Source organism: Triturus cristatus, chromosome 5_2 (assembly GCF_964204655.1).
Source record: "Triturus cristatus chromosome 5_2, aTriCri1.1, whole genome shotgun sequence".
NCBI lineage: Eukaryota > Metazoa > Chordata > Amphibia > Caudata > Salamandridae > Triturus > Triturus cristatus.
In genome coordinates this window covers 176141707-176159686 of record NC_140588.1, presented here as the reverse complement: position 1 = coordinate 176159686, position 17980 = coordinate 176141707, and the positions used below count along the sequence as shown (strand labels likewise).

General features: G+C 45.1%; 1 protein-coding gene across 1 annotated transcript in view; it reads right to left on the bottom strand.

The window, feature by feature from the left end:
* The window catches only part of DIPK1C (divergent protein kinase domain 1C), a 461342-nt gene extending 444522 nt beyond the window's left edge, over positions 1-16820 (bottom strand). Inside the window, exon 1 of the mRNA XM_085606942.1 lies at positions 16182-16820. Coding sequence (XP_085463068.1) covers positions 16182-16361 — 180 coding nt within the window. The 5' untranslated portion in view covers positions 16362-16820. The remainder of the gene's footprint in view (positions 1-16181) is intronic.
* Positions 16821-17980: the final 1160 nt, after the last annotated feature.

Here is a 17980-nt window from a genome sequence, read left to right as displayed (position 1 = left end):
TACGTTTAGAGTTAGTGTTTGGTTGTTATGTTTAGGAGTAGACATAGTGCTAGCTTTAGGGTGTGGCTTAGTAGTAGGTAAAGGGTATTGAGAGAGAAATGTTTACTGTTAGGAATCGAGGATGAACAAGGCTTTAGTTTAGCATTACATTAAGATTACGTTTATTAAGGTTAAAGGATGGGACAGGCTACAATAGATTTGGGACCAGGGTCAGAGGTTGATGTAGGTTTAGAATTAAGGTCAGGTTCTGGGCTAGGACTAAAATTAAGAATATGTTAGTGTGACAGTTACGTTTGGAATTAATGATTGTTTCAGGATTAGAGGTACTACAGAGGAAACTTTTGAAACAAAAACATGCTGAGGCTTCATAGAAGAACACAAAATATAGCACACCTGTCCAAATTTAGTGTGTGAGGCAAGAGTGTGGACCTGGTAGGTATTTCTCTTGAAAGGTTCCTGACTGCTCCCTCATCTATGCTCTCCTATCTGCTTTTCCTCTTACCTTTATACTATGTACACTGCACGCTTGGCATAGCCAATAGGTCTCGCTTTTGGGACCTTATAAGTATTTAGTTATGCAACTGTTGCGTGGCTAAACACTTATAAGGTTCCAAAGGCGAGACCTAATGGCTATGCCAATGCGTGTTGCCTATGCCGCCTGTATTTTTGCTGTGTGCTTAATTTCTTTTTGCTCATCTAGATGCTTTGGGCACTTTGCCACTGCTGATCAGTGACAAAGTGCAAGGGCTCCCTCTGTAAATTGTGAATATGGATTGGTGTTTCCATGAGTGGCTTGTTTATTTACTACTAAGCCCCTAGTACAGTGCACTGTGTGTGCCCAGGGCCTGTAAGTCAAATTCTGCTAGTGGGCCTGCAGCACTGATTGTACCACCCAAACAAGCAGCCTTTCAAAGGCGTCGCAGACCTGCCACTTCAGTGTCTACGTGCAGTCTCTACTGACATGTCGATCTGGCAAGTGCATCCACTTGCTTTTGATTTTTTTTTCTGCCAGTGAAGCGGTATCAATATCAATTTTAGAATGAGTATAAATGATTCTTTTTCTGGCATTGTTCACATCACAATCTTCTGACTATCTGGGGAGATACATGCCAAATTTTCAGGCAAGGTGGCCCGTGTCAGTGTCCAGCACATTGTGAATCAAAATGTTCTGAACTTTGGTTGTCCCACATTTGTCGTTTTAGAAAATATCCTGATAATGGTACGACCAGTCCACTTCAGTTCAACTGCAAGGCATTGAAAAGTGAGATTTTTAGGTCACAGGATGGCATGGTGGTTATTTACCGGAGGTTAGGGCCACTGGATCCCAATCTTGACTTCCCTGTCAAGATGTTAAATGGAGTAATCAGCAGGTGGGACTAGGCCCATAATTATTTGATCAGCTTGATTAAACCAGGTTTCAGCTAGCAACATAAGATCCAGGTTCATGTTACATATAGTGTCTGCTATCACAATGCGGTGTTTGACGGCTGAAAAACAGTTATGGAGTAAACATCATAGAGGTAGGAAGAGGTGAGCTCATAGGAAAAGAATCTCAATAAGATTATTACATTGCTTAACTAAGTGATTAAGTGATAAATTGGTCATACATTAGGGATATTAGTAGGAATTACGAATGTGTTGTTACCTGGGAGCCTTGTTTGTGTTCAGGGACCAGTTTACAGCATTTACGCCTAAGGCATTGGTCCATCATGTCTGTATCTCAGAACTGTAGTCATCTAACCGCCCCTTAATCTCACCAGAGAGAAGAGGAGTCTCTCTCTACCCTGCAGCCAGCCCTTTCCTCTCTTTGGCTTCTGATTTCCAATCCGGCCAAGGGATTCCTACGGTTTGCCATATAGTTAGCCATCACTGTTCTACAAACATTACTCACATTCAAGACAAACCAGACCACTGACTCTGATATATGGATTTATATATATTAAGGCTAGTAATAAAGTATGGTAACACTTGTTTTCATCGCCTTATAAATGTTTTCCGTAGGTTCATACAGTGGTAATGGTAATAGTAAGTATTAAATAAAATTAATATAATAAAAAAATATAAATGAAGCCTAATGGAAATCGTTCCAGCACATTTCATCATAACCTCGACTCACATTTTTGCCTCTGTTTTTAATTCCATACGACTGCAGAAATCGGGATTTGCAGAAGTGCTATTATATGGAGCTTCAGAGACAATGTCAGCAAATACAGTGTATTTATGACTGCAGTGCTTCCTGAAATTGGACTCAGCATGATATTGTGCATATTCTGCAGAACTCTTACTCTGTGTCAAATAATCCCCTGACAATTATTTGTTCTGTCTTGTCTGCAGTTTCTGATCAGAGGCAAAGGGCAAAGTGAGATCAATACTGAAGGAGTAAGAATGCGTCCTCAACCCCTATCCAATGAAACACTCGCTTCCACATTGAGCAATGTTACTGTTAGTCTTTGATTAATATACAAAACTTTTTTTTCAATTTGTTATAACTTATTTTTTCTGCAATACAATACTTCAATATAGAGAGTCGCAATATAGATTGAACATTTAAGTTGAGTAAACCCTCGAGCGCGCCTCAATTCGATAATGGGCATTTCCCGACTATTATGATGGGATATGTTCTGGCTGCTTTCCTCCAATTTGTAAACATTTAATTAAGCCTGTGCTTATCTTTATTCTTCAGTGTGATCTTTTTTTTATTTATTTATTTATTTCGGCCAATTTGGCCATAAAAGACACATGTATATATAAAAAAAAAAAACAGAGAATCATAATAGCATACATGCAGCAACACTTTAAAATAATACGTTTAAAAATGTAATACAAGAATAAATTTTCATCTCCTCAATTTAAAACACATTTCATTTTAGGAACAGATTTTTATAAGCATATACGGAGGTCCTACTCAGAGTATCTGACCAAGTTTCCTGCGAATAATATACACAGAGTAAAGGAACCTGCTTATGCTAAATACAATAAACTGGGTTGTATTGCTTTTTATAATCCTGTATGCTGTAGAACAGGATCTGGTTCCTAGGAGAGTACACATGGGTTTTAGCCATTTCTTTCGAGCCTTCAGGTAGGCACTACAACCAAACAACATGTGAACCTCATTCTCCGTACAGGAGTTTAAGCACATAGGACAACACCCGCTTTTGTCATTCAGGCCTCCCAGTCTTTTCTGTGACCAGCGTTCTGTATTATAGTTCAGCATAAGGATCCCATATCTAAACTTCAAGTAAAGGGACTTTGCAATAGGTGGCTCAATTTCATCCAAAAAGGATTCGAAATGGGGTTCGTCCTTAAAGGATAAAAAACCTTGAATTAGAGACCCAACTCTACTTTCATGTACGAGCCTGTCACTCATGTAGGACCAAAAGGCTCGTTTTACTATAGATTTAGAAAAGGCCGGTAAATTGTCAGGATTCTCCCACATTGAGTACAATCCCAGAAGCATGAACCATTTTTTAATATGCACAAGCCACTGAATAGAGTTAAAAGAATCAAGAATCAACAATTCTTGAAGGCCATTTCTGTATTCGAGCAGTTCTGGGGTAGACCATAACCTAACCCAAAACATTAATGGTCTTATAATGGCAAAGTAATCTGTTCTTTTAAAATTCAAATCGAGCTGGAGGGGTATTAAAGGTGTACTATTCGGGACCCTAACAATAGCTCTCATGAATTTATTATCCAAGCCCTGAAAGCTGTCTCTGGCCCAAGGTCCCCATATCTCTGCTCCATACAACACAGCAGATTGAATTTTAAATTTAAAAAGCTCTAAGACAGGGGTTACACTCTTGCTTGTGCTAGCGTTCAGTCTACGTATAATAGGTTTAACGTTGTGGGCATATGATACCTTACTTTTCTCAACTTGGGCCTTCCAACTTAGTTTTGAATCAAGTGCAACGCCCAAATAGGAAAAGTTTTCCACAGTTCCTAGTTTCTGGCCATTCAAAGTCAAAAACCCTCTGTCCGGTTTGCTGGGGTTTAATGCCATACATTTCGTTTTATCAGCGTTTATTTCCAGACCCTTGGTCATGCAATAACAGCTAAAGGAGTTTAAGAGTGCCTGGAGTCCTTTTTTGGTCTGGGATATAAGAATGGTGTCGTCCGCAAAGAGCAACGCAGGCACCCTCTCTCCATTAAGCTGCGGGGAATCATTAGTACAACCATTCAAATAGTTGGGAGCATCATTAACAAACAAGGAAAACAAGGTAGGGGCCAAGACACACCCTTGGCGAACCCCACGTTCAATGGGGATGTTACGTGTCAGTTCACCATTTGGACCCCACCTGATGTTTGCATAATTTCCAGCATGCAGCTCAACTATTTGAGCCAAAAGACACCCTGGCAAGCCTACTTCACTTAAGGTCCTCCAGAGCAAGTTGCGAGGGACAAGGTCGAATGCGGCTCTCAGATCTACGAAAGCTACATACAAATGACCTTTCCTAATGTGCACGTACTTCCAGATCAAACAACAGAATCTGAATATTTGATCTATGGTACTAGTCTTGCTCCTAAAGCCGGCTTGAAATTTAGAGATTATTTTTGAGTCCTCCAGCCAATCATTAATCCGAAACAGTAAGTGTTTGGCATAGAGTTTTTGCAGGGTGTCCATTAGACTAATTGGTCTATAGTTTGAAGGTACCGATCTGTTCCCCTTTTTAAAGATTAACACAACTTCCGCTGCACGCCAACTATCTGGAAAGCAACAGCTTGTAGACAGAACATTAAATAAACGATTTACATAAGGAGCCCATACTTCGATGTCGTGTTTATAAAGATCCCCCGGTATTTTGTCAGGGCCTGGTGCTTTGCTATTTTTTAGTTCATTAATCGCCTTTATTGTTTCCTCCAGTGTGAAGTCAAGGGGTTCAATAGGAGGGGGGCACCATAATATCTTGTTGTCATCACCATCATATTGTTTGTAAAGGGATGTGAAATGGGTCACCCATGTCATTTCATCCAAAAACGTGTCTTTTACAGCTCTGCCTGCATGCCCCTCATTTGCCACCAACCTCCAAAACCCAACATTATCATTAGTTTTTGCAGCAACTAGCATTTCTGACCAAATCGACTCTTCCCATAGTTTTTTTGATGTTTTTTGGGCACACTTATATGCCTCCCTTGCAAGTTTGACTCCTTCTTTTGATTTGCTTTTAATAGCAAGCAAGAGGTTTCTCTTGGCCAACCTGCATGAGTGATCGTACCATAGTTTTCCGTGACTTCCCACTCTTATATTTTGTTGCTTTTTCCTTGGCATTTTTGACAAGCAAGTTTTTAGTTCACTGAAGAAAACATTGTGTAGTTCGATAAAGTGATCAAAGTGGACAGGTAGAAAAGATTGTCCAGCTATAGGTCCAAACATTTCCCCAAGGAGAGAGTACACCGATGCTAGGGCCTTGCCATCAGACAAAATATATGGCCATTTTACTACACGTCTATTATTATTTATGTGTACATCCTCACACATTTTGCCATTGGTGGTCTCAGATGATAGAGTAGCTAGGTTGGTAGTAATATCACTAAACATTTGCACATCAATGTAAAGTTCTAAAGGGTAGTGATCACTTTCCTCCCTACTTGCCACTTTTAAGTCAATCAAATAATGCCAAAGGTTAAGTGAAACAAGTATGAAATCTAGATTACTATTGGATTTCGCAAAAGTTGGTTGTTTTGTCAGGTCCGAAGGAAGGCGGCCGTTACATGCTCTTAGACCATGATCTGCCGTTAGCCTAAGCAATTGAACGGCCAAAGTGGAACACTTAACAAAGTTTGAGGTTTCAAGCTGGGGAATTTTGTACACCTGGTCCTCATCCTCAAAGACGTCATTAATACCAGAAACCGGTTCGAAATTACAGTTTAGGTCGCCTCCCAAAATTACCGGGGTATCTCCAACTACCTTTTTCAAAAAGAGATCCAGTGTTTCCAAAGTAGGTGAGACCTTGGAATGGGCAAGTGGTCTATTATAGACGTTGACAATGTAACATTCATTTCCATTTGGGGGTACAATTTTTAGGGCCAGAATATCGGGTGTTCCTGTCTCTATAATTTCAACCCTCATAACCAAGGTGATTTTAAGCCATATGATCAACCCCCCTGACGGTCTCCCCCTATCAGACTGAACTGTCTCAGTGCCATAGGTTTTGTATCCGACTCTATGAGGAACATCTATTGCCCATGTTTCTTGCAATAAACAAAGGTCACTAGTATCAACATAATCAGCCCATTCAGGATCCTTAAGATTTTTACCAACACCAGCAATGTTCCAAGACAAAATGAGAAAACGTGGGGTCAGTCTATTACTGGAACAGGTTTGATCATCAAAAGCCGGCATAAGTACCGTCTGATGATGAACATTACCTAACTGTATATCGGCAGTTTGATTCTCTGTCTCAATGACCACATCTCTTACTATAGTATTGGTTCCCCCATCTAGGCAACCCACATCCAGATCGTGACATACTTTATCAGCTGCTAGAGACCTTTCCTTGCTCTGGTGGTAATAAGACTTATTAACTAGTGTACAGTAGGTGTCATATAACTTGGGAATACAATCTGGCATAGTCCCAAGTCAATCGACAGCATCTAGACAACTGAACCTGTTAAAGGTGGGAATACCAGACCACATATTTCGATCTGCCTGTCTAGCCAAGTTGGGTACATAGCCGTGACACTGTTTGACAGTGTTCCAATTGGACCCATATTGTATCGGCCTAGGTGGGGGGTAAAAAAACGATAGAGGCCTGGCTTCAATGGGTGGTGTATCTCCATATGATTTCCATTTGCAAATCTGTTCAACACTATGGGGTTCCTCAAAAGAAATGACTATGCAGTCACCCATAATTGATTTAGCCATAGGTCCTACCCACGGCACCCTACGAACCATGAGGATTTTACTTTTCATATGATTCGGAATGGGTTTATTCGAATTTAACCAATAGATCACTTTATTTTTTAGAGATTGAAAGTTCTCCTCATATTGGTTTTCTAATTCAGGTACCCCTGTAAGAACAATTACAAATGGGCTTGCCTCAGGTGGTAAATCTATATACCCTCCTTTAAAGTTGTTATAAGCATGGCCAGATTGATTGTTTGGCTTATTAGGAACATTGGCAAAAGATCTATCAGTCAAGGATTTATTGCTGACAGGTAGATTAAATGTGGATTTCTGTGGAACAGGGGTGTTGGGGATAGCAGAATGGGTAGTAGCAACATTTGGTAATTGAGGCGTTTTGCTTTGAACATGACCCTTCAGCAGAGATTTGTTAGAGGTATTTGCAGATGACGAGGTCGAGGGAATTATATTTGATGTAACTAATGTATTTGTTATCGATGTTTTATTTGTTCTTTTAACTATTTCCTCTTTTTGCTGCTGTATGCTAGTTGGATTTTTATTCAGAGGTATCACAGGAGCAGTAACTGGTGCTTGCATAGACACTATGGGTACATCAGTGCAATTGAGACTTAAGCTAGATAGTGTAATAACACTTTTTTCTACCTCAAGCAACTGATTCTCAATGCCAGTTAACCTCACTTCTAATGGCCTGAGTAGTTTCTTAAGCGTATCCCATACCAGTTTTAAAAACTCTTCCCTTCCCTCTTCCTGTCCTACCATGTTCAAAGAATTTCTCTGGCCCTCATTGACAGAGTGGTCAGTCATTATGACCGAGTTTTGCTCATCTGTACTAGCATTGACGCTTTGAACAATTAGAGGCGCTTGGTCAGACATATTGTTAGCAATACTTACATTGAGTGTTTGCGGGGCCCCCCCTATAATATTTTGGCTAAAGGCTACCTTCGCCTTTTTTCTAGCATACGCAGATATATGTTTCCGTTTTCTCTTATGTTTTAATGATGTCTTAACAGGCACCTGGCTTTTAATCGGGTCTGTTTCCACCAATACCTTTTGCTTCTCACCATTTTTACTACCCACGATATTCCCTATCAGTGGGTCCGAAGATGGAAAGCTTTCAGATACAACACTGACAGAGGGGCCCGAGGGAACAAAGTCTTGATTAATAGAGGGAGTTGTTTCCTCAGCAGTAGAGTGAACCTCGACCAAGGTGATAATTGGTGTGGGGCCAGTAGTGCGCTCAGGGGTTTTTGAGGAGGCAATACTACCTAGAGAGGATTTTTTCCCTAATACTAGTTCGGTAGAGAGCCTCCTTGCAGACTCCAGCTCCAAGGATACTCTATGCTGGAGTTTAGTAATCTCATTATCAATTGAAAGGCTAGTCCTTGTGATAAAATCATCCAGGGTCCCTGTAGCCTTTTTCACGGATTTGGTAGACTTACTCCTAGTTTCACGGACAGACATTATTTAAACTATAGGTTGTTTAAAATTAAAACACAAGCGCAACTAAACAACGCAAATAAAAGAAAATATAACCAAGAGGGATGGCCCGGTCCGGTCTTAATCGGTCTATAACGGCCTAAAACGGCCCTGTCTTTGCCCAGTCTTAGCCCCGGTCTTTGCCCCGCGCGCGTCCCGCGTGCGCGTTGCTATCACTGATTATCAGGGAGAAGAACAGGTGGAGGGGGCGGGAAGAGGACCAGCTGCGGCCGATCAGCGCCGCTGAGCACGCTGGTCCTCGCAGTCCCGCCTCTGTCCTTGGTGTCAGCTGTAATGTCCCTGAAGGCGCGTTGGTGCTCCAATGCACGAGTGAAAACCAAGGGCTGGATCCCCAACAAGGTCTCTTGCCTGCGAGCGGCTCCCGCGAAGCGGGGGCCGCGAGGCGTGGCGAAGTGGCCAGAAAACGGACAGGCAAACAGGAGCAGCACTCCCAGCAAGGTCAGTGAAGTTAGCCAAGCAGCTCCCACTCCGCAGTGATTTTAACAGGTGGAGGGGGCGGGAAGAGGACCAGCTGCGGCCGATCAGCGCCGCTGAGCACGCTGGTCCTCGCAGTCCCGCCTCTGTCCTTGGTGTCAGCTGTAATGTCCCTGAAGGCGCGTTGGTGCTCCAATGCACGAGTGAAAACCAAGGGCTGGATCCCCAACAAGGTCTCTTGCCTGCGAGCGGCTCCCGCGAAGCGGGGGCCGCGAGGCGTGGCGAAGTTGCCAGAAAACGGACAGGCAAACAGGAGCAGCACTCCCAGCAAGGTCAGTGAAGTTACCCAAGCAGCTCCCACTCCGCAGTGATTTTAACAGGTGGAGGGGGCGGGAAGAGGACCAGCTGCGGCCGATCAGCGCCGCTGAGCACGCTGGTCCTCGCAGTCCCGCCTCTGTCCTTGGTGTCAGCTGTAATGTCCCTGAAGGCGCGTTGGTGCTCCAATGCACGAGTGAAAACCAAGGGCTGGATCCCCAACAAGGTCTCTTGCCTGCGAGCGGCTCCCGCGAAGCGGGGGCCGCGAGGCGTGGCGAAGTGGCCAGAAAACGGACAGGCAAACAGGAGCAGCACTCCCAGCAAGGTCAGTGAAGTTACCCAAGCAGCTCCCACTCTGCAGTGATTTTAACAGGTGGAGGGGGCGGGAAGAGGACCAGCTGCGGCCGATCAGCGCCGCTGAGCACGCTGGTCCTCGCAGTCCCGCCTCTGTCCTTGGTGTCAGCTGTAATGTCCCTGAAGGCGCGTTGGTGCTCCAATGCACGAGTGAAAACCAAGGGCTGGATCCCCAACAAGGTCTCTTGCCTGCGAGCGGCTCCCGCGAAGCGGGGGCCGCGAGGCGTGGCGAAGTGGCCAGAAAACGGACAGGCAAACAGGAGCAGCACTCCCAGCAAGGTCAGTGAAGTTACCCAAGCAGCTCCCACTCCGCAGTGATTTTAACAGGTGGAGGGGGCGGGAAGAGGACCAGCTGCGGCCGATCAGCGCCGCTGAGCACGCTGGTCCTCGCAGTCCCGCCTCTGTCCTTGGTGTCAGCTGTAATGTCCCTGAAGGCGCGTTGGTGCTCCAATGCACGAGTAAAAACCAAGGGCTGGATCCCCAACAAGGTCTCTTGCCTGCGAGCGGCTCCCGCGAAGCGGGGGCCGCGAGGCGTGGCGAAGTCGCCAGAAAACGGACAGGCAAACAGGAGCAGCACTCCCAGCAAGGTCAGTGAAGTTACCCCTGTGATCTTTTTGTTTTTATTGGTTTCTCTCTGCTTCTCTGTGCACATTGTAAGCTTTCCCTCCTTTAACTTGGTACTGCCTTACCTTGTATCTCTTCTCGAATATGTTTTCATTGTTATTAATGCTCTGCTCTCTGTAAGTTTGTAAAGCGCCCTGATGCCTGCAAGGGTCATGTTCGCGCTATAAAAAACTTTCAAAGAAATAAATCTCTGGGTCTTCGTTTTTTTATCTCGGAGTTCTATATGGCACGAACACCAAAGCTTATCAGGTATCCGAGCATTTTACATGAGCACCAGTTACTTTACAGACGGACACATTCTTTTATGTTAGGCACAGGGAGATTACGTGATATACCCAGAATCACAGGATGTTGCGCTTCGTTGCCGAAACTTGAACCCATTTCCCTAGATTCGAGGTCGATCGACATAGCCATTGGGCCACATCCTCTCCCCAAAGTAATAGCTGCAGTATACTGCAGTTTTTTTAGGAGGGGTGTGATTTGGCCCGAAGGTAACAAAGCGCTTTACATGAGCACCTGTTGCATTACAGATGGACACATTCATTTTTAGGCACGGGGAGATTAAATGATTTGTCCAGAATCCCAGAATATTTGAGTCTCCCGCCAGACTCGAAACTGGTTCCCCAGCTCTAAAGTCGGCTGCCCTAGCCGTTAAGCCACACCCTCCTTATACTCCATCCCTCCTCCATAGGCTTAGTGAGAGCCAGGCATGAGTCTGGTGACACAATGATGGACAATATGCCCCAAACTCTTTGATGACAAGTGCTTCTGTGGATTATAGTTAGGATGCTGTGCTCTTTGGTCCTCAGTTGTTGCAGGCCACAGGCTGTACTGTACAGCACGCATGTAAAGTCAGAAACGTTTTAAATTAGGTCTAAAAATAGTTTTTGTACTGGAAGGGTAGAAAGGTAGGCATGGCATTGTGCCCAAACACATAACACCTCAAGGCGGTCGATAAATTGGAGAAATCTTTTAATTTCTCCAAACTTTTCAAACATTGGAAGTGTGCTCCACTGTACAGCACACGTCAGTGGCATATGTACTTACATTTCTCGCAATGCAGCACAGCAAGTAAAGATGCTGCAGTGCGTTGAGTGAAAGGAAAAGAGCAGAACGGCACCATATTTTTAAAGATATGACACAGTTCTGCTCTCGCCTAGCGCTGGCACACTTTTGGCTGCCTAGCCCCAAAACAAGCGCCATTGCATCTTGTTGCAAGGGTGCCTGTGTTACTCAGAATCGTTTTTGTGCAGGAAGGTATTCCTTCCTGCACAAAAACTTTCCTTTGAGGCATATTCCTCTTTCTATGTGTGGGGCAGAATGCAGCATATAAGCAAACAGGAAGTAACAAGGAGAAATAAAGATATTTCTCCTTCTTACACCAGCCGTGGGTAGGAGCACCATGTTGGCGCAAACCAATGTTTACAAATATATGTAAATATGGGGTTGCATCAAAATATATGGGTGGATGCACAGGAACGCCCTAGTAACACCCACCTGACGCAATGTAACGAAAGGCAGCACAATGCGCTGCCTTGCGTACCTTTTTTTTTTACAAAGCCATGCAAAGCCACACAAATTGGGTTTTGCTTGGTGTTATAAATTCCAAAATAGATTTTGCGTCTGGGCTGCACCGCAAAATAAAATGATACAACCCCCCAATGCAAAATCTTAGTAAATCTGGACCCAATGTGCAGAAATTTTAAACCTTGTTTAGGTGCATTATTATGCACTGCAAGTTGCCCTTCCAGTACAAAACCTATGCTAGACATCACGCACACACCTTTGTGCTATGGTGCAAAGGTTTATGTGTGAAGGCTAGGCAGCCAAAATGAGCGTCCGCTCTGGGAAAAAGAGCAGCAAGTTCATGTCTTAGTAGATAAGGTGCTCCACTGATCTCTCAAACTAGCACAATGCAGAGCTGTTCATCAACTTTGATTCCTGATCTACGTTGCAGTAGAAATTACTTGATGTGCCTCACAAGGACTAGAGTGAGCGGCTGAAGCAGAAAAATTAAATCGTTTGTGAATTAAAAATATGTTAATTTTGATTATGCAACGTTCACAACCAAGGGCAATCCCTCTTGAAATCCTTCTTCAGGACCAACACTGCTAGCTATCGCAGACACTCCACTGCCCTCAGAGTTGGCACGAGGCAGCCTCATTGGGGACTTACTTTACATTCTGGAGGGTTACCATCTCTTTTTTGTCGCTGACCATTCTTCTACTTCCCATTGTCCTTGGCTGTTGAACCTGTTGGTGCAGACACTCTCATAATGATCTTAACCAAGCTGGTAATGATGTACGGTACCCTTGTAGGACCCAGTTCTGACAATGGGCCCTACTACAAATAACCATTGTGCAACCTTTGCCCACCAGCTCAGCTTCATCAACCACTAAATAGTTCAACATTAACGGTCGAAGAGCCAGATCACATCAGAGAGGTCTATCAAAACTCTAAACAAGTTTTGCATATTGCATGGGTGAAGCAGTACCCAAGGCTGGACTGGGAACAGAAACCGTCCCTGGCAAAGAGCTCGTCCAGCCCCGAGGAGGTGCGGGCTGGGGTGCTAGTGGAAAACTTTTGTTGCAGGGGGCTGATATTGCAGCTACGCTGCAAAACCGGCCTCTGGTAACAAAAACAGACCCCCAGGGGTCTAAAACCGGCCCCCACCCTGGCGGCCCACCGGGGAAACGTCCGGTGCCTGCTACAGCCAGTCTGGCCCTGGCAGTGCCCCTTTCATGAGGAGCTCATATGTTTCCTATGAATGTTCAAAGACACACCTTCTTCACTATCTTAGTAGAACTGTACTCTTTGGAAAGGTTTTGACATGAAAACCCTGCAATTCTGGGCGAGAATTGGCTCTGTGGAGTAAGGTATACAATGCTGTCTCCCGATAGACAGCCGGAGCTGTATGTATCAAGACCACAAAACAAGAAAAGATCAGCCATTTTTACCTCACTCCAGAACTTGCACATTGTTCGTCCAATCATCTTTCAATGCACTCAGCTCAACACTACATCCAGATTATGGAGGCATTGATTTCACAGTGTTACCCCAGGGAAAGGAGAGTATATTGGCATACAACTTTAAAAATTGTAAAATAATTATGAGAACAGTAATGATACATCATTGTCAGGGCCACTGGAATTATCGCATAATTATGGATTTGACACGTAATCAATCATCTGCTGCATAATCTGCAGAATTTAACAAAAATATGTGTTTCTAGCTCAAACATATCAAAAGTTAAAAGAATATGGTGACTCGGGTTCCTGCGCACTTAAAGGCTTTTTGCAAAGGTTAACTGGTCATCTTTCAGTAACTAATTGTTGTATTTTGGTGTTAAATTTTTACAAATTAAGGTGAACTGTTTACTCAGGCACTGTTACCATGTGTAAAAATGACAAAATAATTGTGTACTACTATCGCAAAATGTGCCGCATTATGCCACTTAATTTGCCATTCTTGCTGCACAATTTAGTCAACCTCGTCACATAATTTGGGCCTCCTCTGCCACATAATTCCCGTGGGCTTGATTATTGCTCAGCATTTGCTGTCATTCAGCTTTGTAGCACTGTTTACTAAGGGCCTTCTAACAGCTAATATTGAGGTATCTGTTCAAGATTGCTCACAGCATACCACAGTTTAAAATATAACAAACTTCCACTCAATTCCACATCATTCATTATAACCAAATACCGCACTGTGAATTTTCACTATCGATATCAGCTGAGTCTTCTCAGACTTGGAGGAATTCACATTTCAAATCAAATACAATCCTGGGCAAAACGACTTGCCCATTCAGTCTGGGCATCGCCACAAGTGAGCCCTCACTGTGGTTGTCAGTGGGGGTGGGCGGAATTTGCGAAATTCACTTTCGCAAATTATCACGAAAATGTTAAAAATCTCCGCAAACACATGGAAATATCGCGAAGATGCGGAAGTTTTTTTCCCCGCACGTTCGCGGTATTTTCTGCATGGTCGCGGCTCGCCAATTTACCCATGTGGTTGCTCGCGGGCGCGGCCATCTTGTTTTCCGTTGTCTCGCGGTGCATGATCGCGAGAAGAAAGACTTGATCGCGCGACAAATGACGTCACTGCGGGCGCGAACTGTCGCGAGACAGCGCAAATGGCTACCAACAATCCAACATCTCATGGAGAACGCGACCGGATCGGGAAAACTTGTCGGCGAACGCGGGGATTCAGGTAAGGCGATCGCGCGCACGTGAGAATGTATTATTTTACAGCGCGAGCAAGAAACAAATTATTGCTAAGCTGCGGAATGCGGAAATTTTGACATTTTCGCGCTTTCCGCGGAACGCAAAAATGTAAAAATATCGCAATTTCCGCGACCTGAACGGAATTTTAGCCCAGGCCTAGTTGTCAGTCATCCAAAATGTGTTCTTGGCTCATCAGTATTGTTTGGTGGTTTTCCTGCAGATGTGTGCATGTATGCCTTTTTTCGATTACCTACCAGTAATGAATGACATTTCTAACCGTTTGTAAAACATATAACGATTTCAAGTGGTGCCCTCTAGCTGGATGCCTCAGCTTTTTTGTTACATTTTCACTCATCTTTACTGCTCAGGATTAAAGTTATTTTACCATTTCGTAAGTCTGTATCTATTGAATTGCTGGTTGGTGTAGCTAACCCCTATATGCAGTTTCAAGAGACAGGTATTATTGCAACTTGTACAGAAGCTGTGAAAATCCATGTTTTTCTACATACAGCAGCATGTGGGTCGTGTTTGCGTGTTTTAAGAGAGTGAACAGTAGGTGATTCACATTTAAGTGCTCAACTGACCTAAATGTGGTTTTAGAAACATTTGTTTTCAACTTTGTGTGAAGCTCGTCTGCGGTGCTGAGTCATTACTTCTGCTTCTCCGGAGGAAGCTGGCAGTCAGTGAGCGGCCGGCTGCTGTGGGAGAGTGCGTAATGTGAGTGCCCTGGGATTGTGATACCCAGCCTCCCGGCTCTTTGGCAGTGGGCACCTCATCTGACCCGCCCACGCGCAGGATGCTCTCGAGGGCAGATTCCGCTGCTGCCAGGTGTGCTGACGACCAGGGGGTCGTGAGACCCAGAGGTCAGCGGATGGCAGACAAGAGGGTGGTTGACAGACGTATCCACACCTGAGTGAATGCGCGCATTCCTTGCGGCACTTAATGAGCAGCCTCAAGGCGTTTGATCCTCGCCAAAGATCAAGGATGGCGCCGAAGAGGCGGACGACCACCTGTATGGGCAAGAAATAGTCATTACATTGACTTTAGACGGATGCATGTACAGTTACTCTCACACACGGGTAAACATAAGTTTACAGTAAATGTTAGTGCACGATAGCCATGTGAAAAGCGCCATGAAATCAACTAATTGTACTGAGATGTGCGTTTACAACATTTACAAAGTTACTACCAAATAGCGCCGTCATGCCGATCCCACTTTTAATATGAGCGATACCTCAGAAACAGAAATATTGAATTTAACACGAGATTAGGACAACGGGTTGCTAAGTTTACATCACATACCCGCGTCCACGCGTTTCCATGAAATCTCTGTGTACTTTAGAAACAGGCTGGTAATGTTGAAGATCGCAGCCTGAAGCATGTTTGGATATTCAGTTCACCACCAGGTTAATAATTTTATATAACGCTCGCTGAGTCCTAATGTGTATATTTTTTTACTTATTAAGTTTTCTGTAGCGCACAACACTTCACTATCGGCGTCCAGGCGCTTTACAACAAAGTATGGATATCGCACCCAAAACAGCAAATATTTGGGCCCGCACACCCTGCAACCCCTTCCGCCCTCTGAAAACCATCCCCAGAAAGTGCTTCTCGGGTAACTAATTACCCAAATCCGCCTGTCAACAGTTGCACTTCAATAACTTGGCAGGGATCCCCGTAACTCCCACAGCCCTTCCCATTAATTCCCGTTTGCAAGACATTTGTCGTTTTCTGCGTTATAGTGCAGCGCGCCTTTTCTGACGGGGTTGCAGCCTTTGAGAGAACGATATCGGGGCACTAACGGGGAGATGTGTCTAACGTGGGCTATTTATACGGCAAGCTCTCCTTGAAAGAAGCACTTGTATGTTTGTTCTGTTTTGCTCGCGCCTTACCAGGCGGCCCAGGATCCTCCGGCTCTCGTCGTCAGTGCAGCGCTCGGAGAAGACGCTCCTGTGCACGAGGAGGAAGGTGTTCACCAGGACCCAGGCGGCCGCCCAGCAGAGCAGGAAGAGGAGCGCGCCGCGCCTGAACCCCCGCAGCTGCAGCCTCCTCAGCAGCGCCGGGGGTCTCATGGTGACACCTGTGGGGGAGGCTCACGGGACCCATCCAGCTCCAGGGGCGACTGTCCCGGGCAGGGAGGGGGCATCCGGCCCAACCGCTCTCCTTTCTGGGGTCTGGACCCGTTGGGATGCTGAAGGGGAACTGCGAAGATCACAGAAGAGTCAGTGATGCGTGGTCGACTGGGAGCTGCACCGAGTCCCCCTGGACAGCTCCTGCACACAGCTCTGCTACCGCCCGCCTGCTTCGCAGGCTGCCACGGCGGTGCTCTGTGCCTGCCAACTCGTCCTGGAAAGCGCAGTGGTACTGCACCGAAGTGAATATTACTTTAGATTTCAGCCGCGTAGTTCCGCCTTCGTTTGTGCGCTGTCGACTCAGCCTCCCGGTCACCAGGCAGCCCTCATTCCTCTCCCTGTCCACCAGCCCCTTCTGTGGGTTCACGCGCAAGAGTAAAGGGATTTTCAGTCGTGAGTTGAGCCGCCCCCTGAGTTCTCTCAGTGTAAGTGGCTGCCGTAGGGCAGAGAGGTGGGGGGCAGGGTCAGAGGAAGTGTTCGTGGACGAGGCTCGGTAGCTCCCGGCCCCACACATCTCCCGAGCCACTTCCAGCCCATTAAATTCGACATGTGATGAGGCAAACATTTTGAACAATGATCGTGGGATCTGCAGTCTGGTCACGTCTCAGTAAAGTACAAAACAATCGCCTGTGCCAAGCGGGCATCAGCGTTTGGAAAGCGTGCCAATGGTGGGCCGTGTAGCACGGACTCAGCACGAGCTTGGCAACTTTTTCAGGTTTTGAAATATTACATGAAAATAGTTCAATCTTGAAACCGGTTAGAATTCTAAGACTTCTATGGCACTGAAAGGAGTTTTGCGTTGATATCACATATTTCGGATGTATCGAAGCTTGTCAATCCAATTTCTTACAGTGAAAGTCTGTAACGTTTTTCTTTTTCTGCATCCTCATTTGGGATTTCGTCGAATACTGAGGCCTGCCCACCCCGTACTTGACAAGGACTTTCATTCGCCCTTGTGCAGGCGAAGTGGGTACCATGAGTGAGGTCTCCCGACAACAGTCAGACATACTGGTTTGTGCATGGCCATGTCCGGTTACATTTATTGTGCATAATTTTTTTGCTGTCATATGGGCTACAGTTGCTACGCTTCGCCTGGTGTTAGCCCAGATCCTTAGATTTTACTAAAATAATATATATAATATACTCATGGAATCTTTCAGTAAACCCCTGTATCCACTGGTTTGTTACTGCAGCATTATATTTTGCTTCTGCCCACTTCAGCATACCTCTTTCGGCAGTGGGGCAACCCACTTCCTCCCCTGGCTAACTTCACTGGGACTGAGGACATTTTCCCTTTTACAATGAGCATATCAATACACAAAGTAGTTCCCTTCACAGCCAAGGACTATTATGATGTGAGAAAGTGGATTGGTTGGGTTGGCTGGCAGTCCACTATAAGAAATAATGCCACTATTCTTGTTAGGTCCAGTAAAGGGTTCAGTAATTTAAACCTGAGCTCAAACGCTGGAGCTATAGCACATAGTACCCCCAGGGGCACCCCGCTTTCCCCCCTTCCCCAAATTAGGTTACCCAAAGAAGACACAAGAAACAGTTGTAAG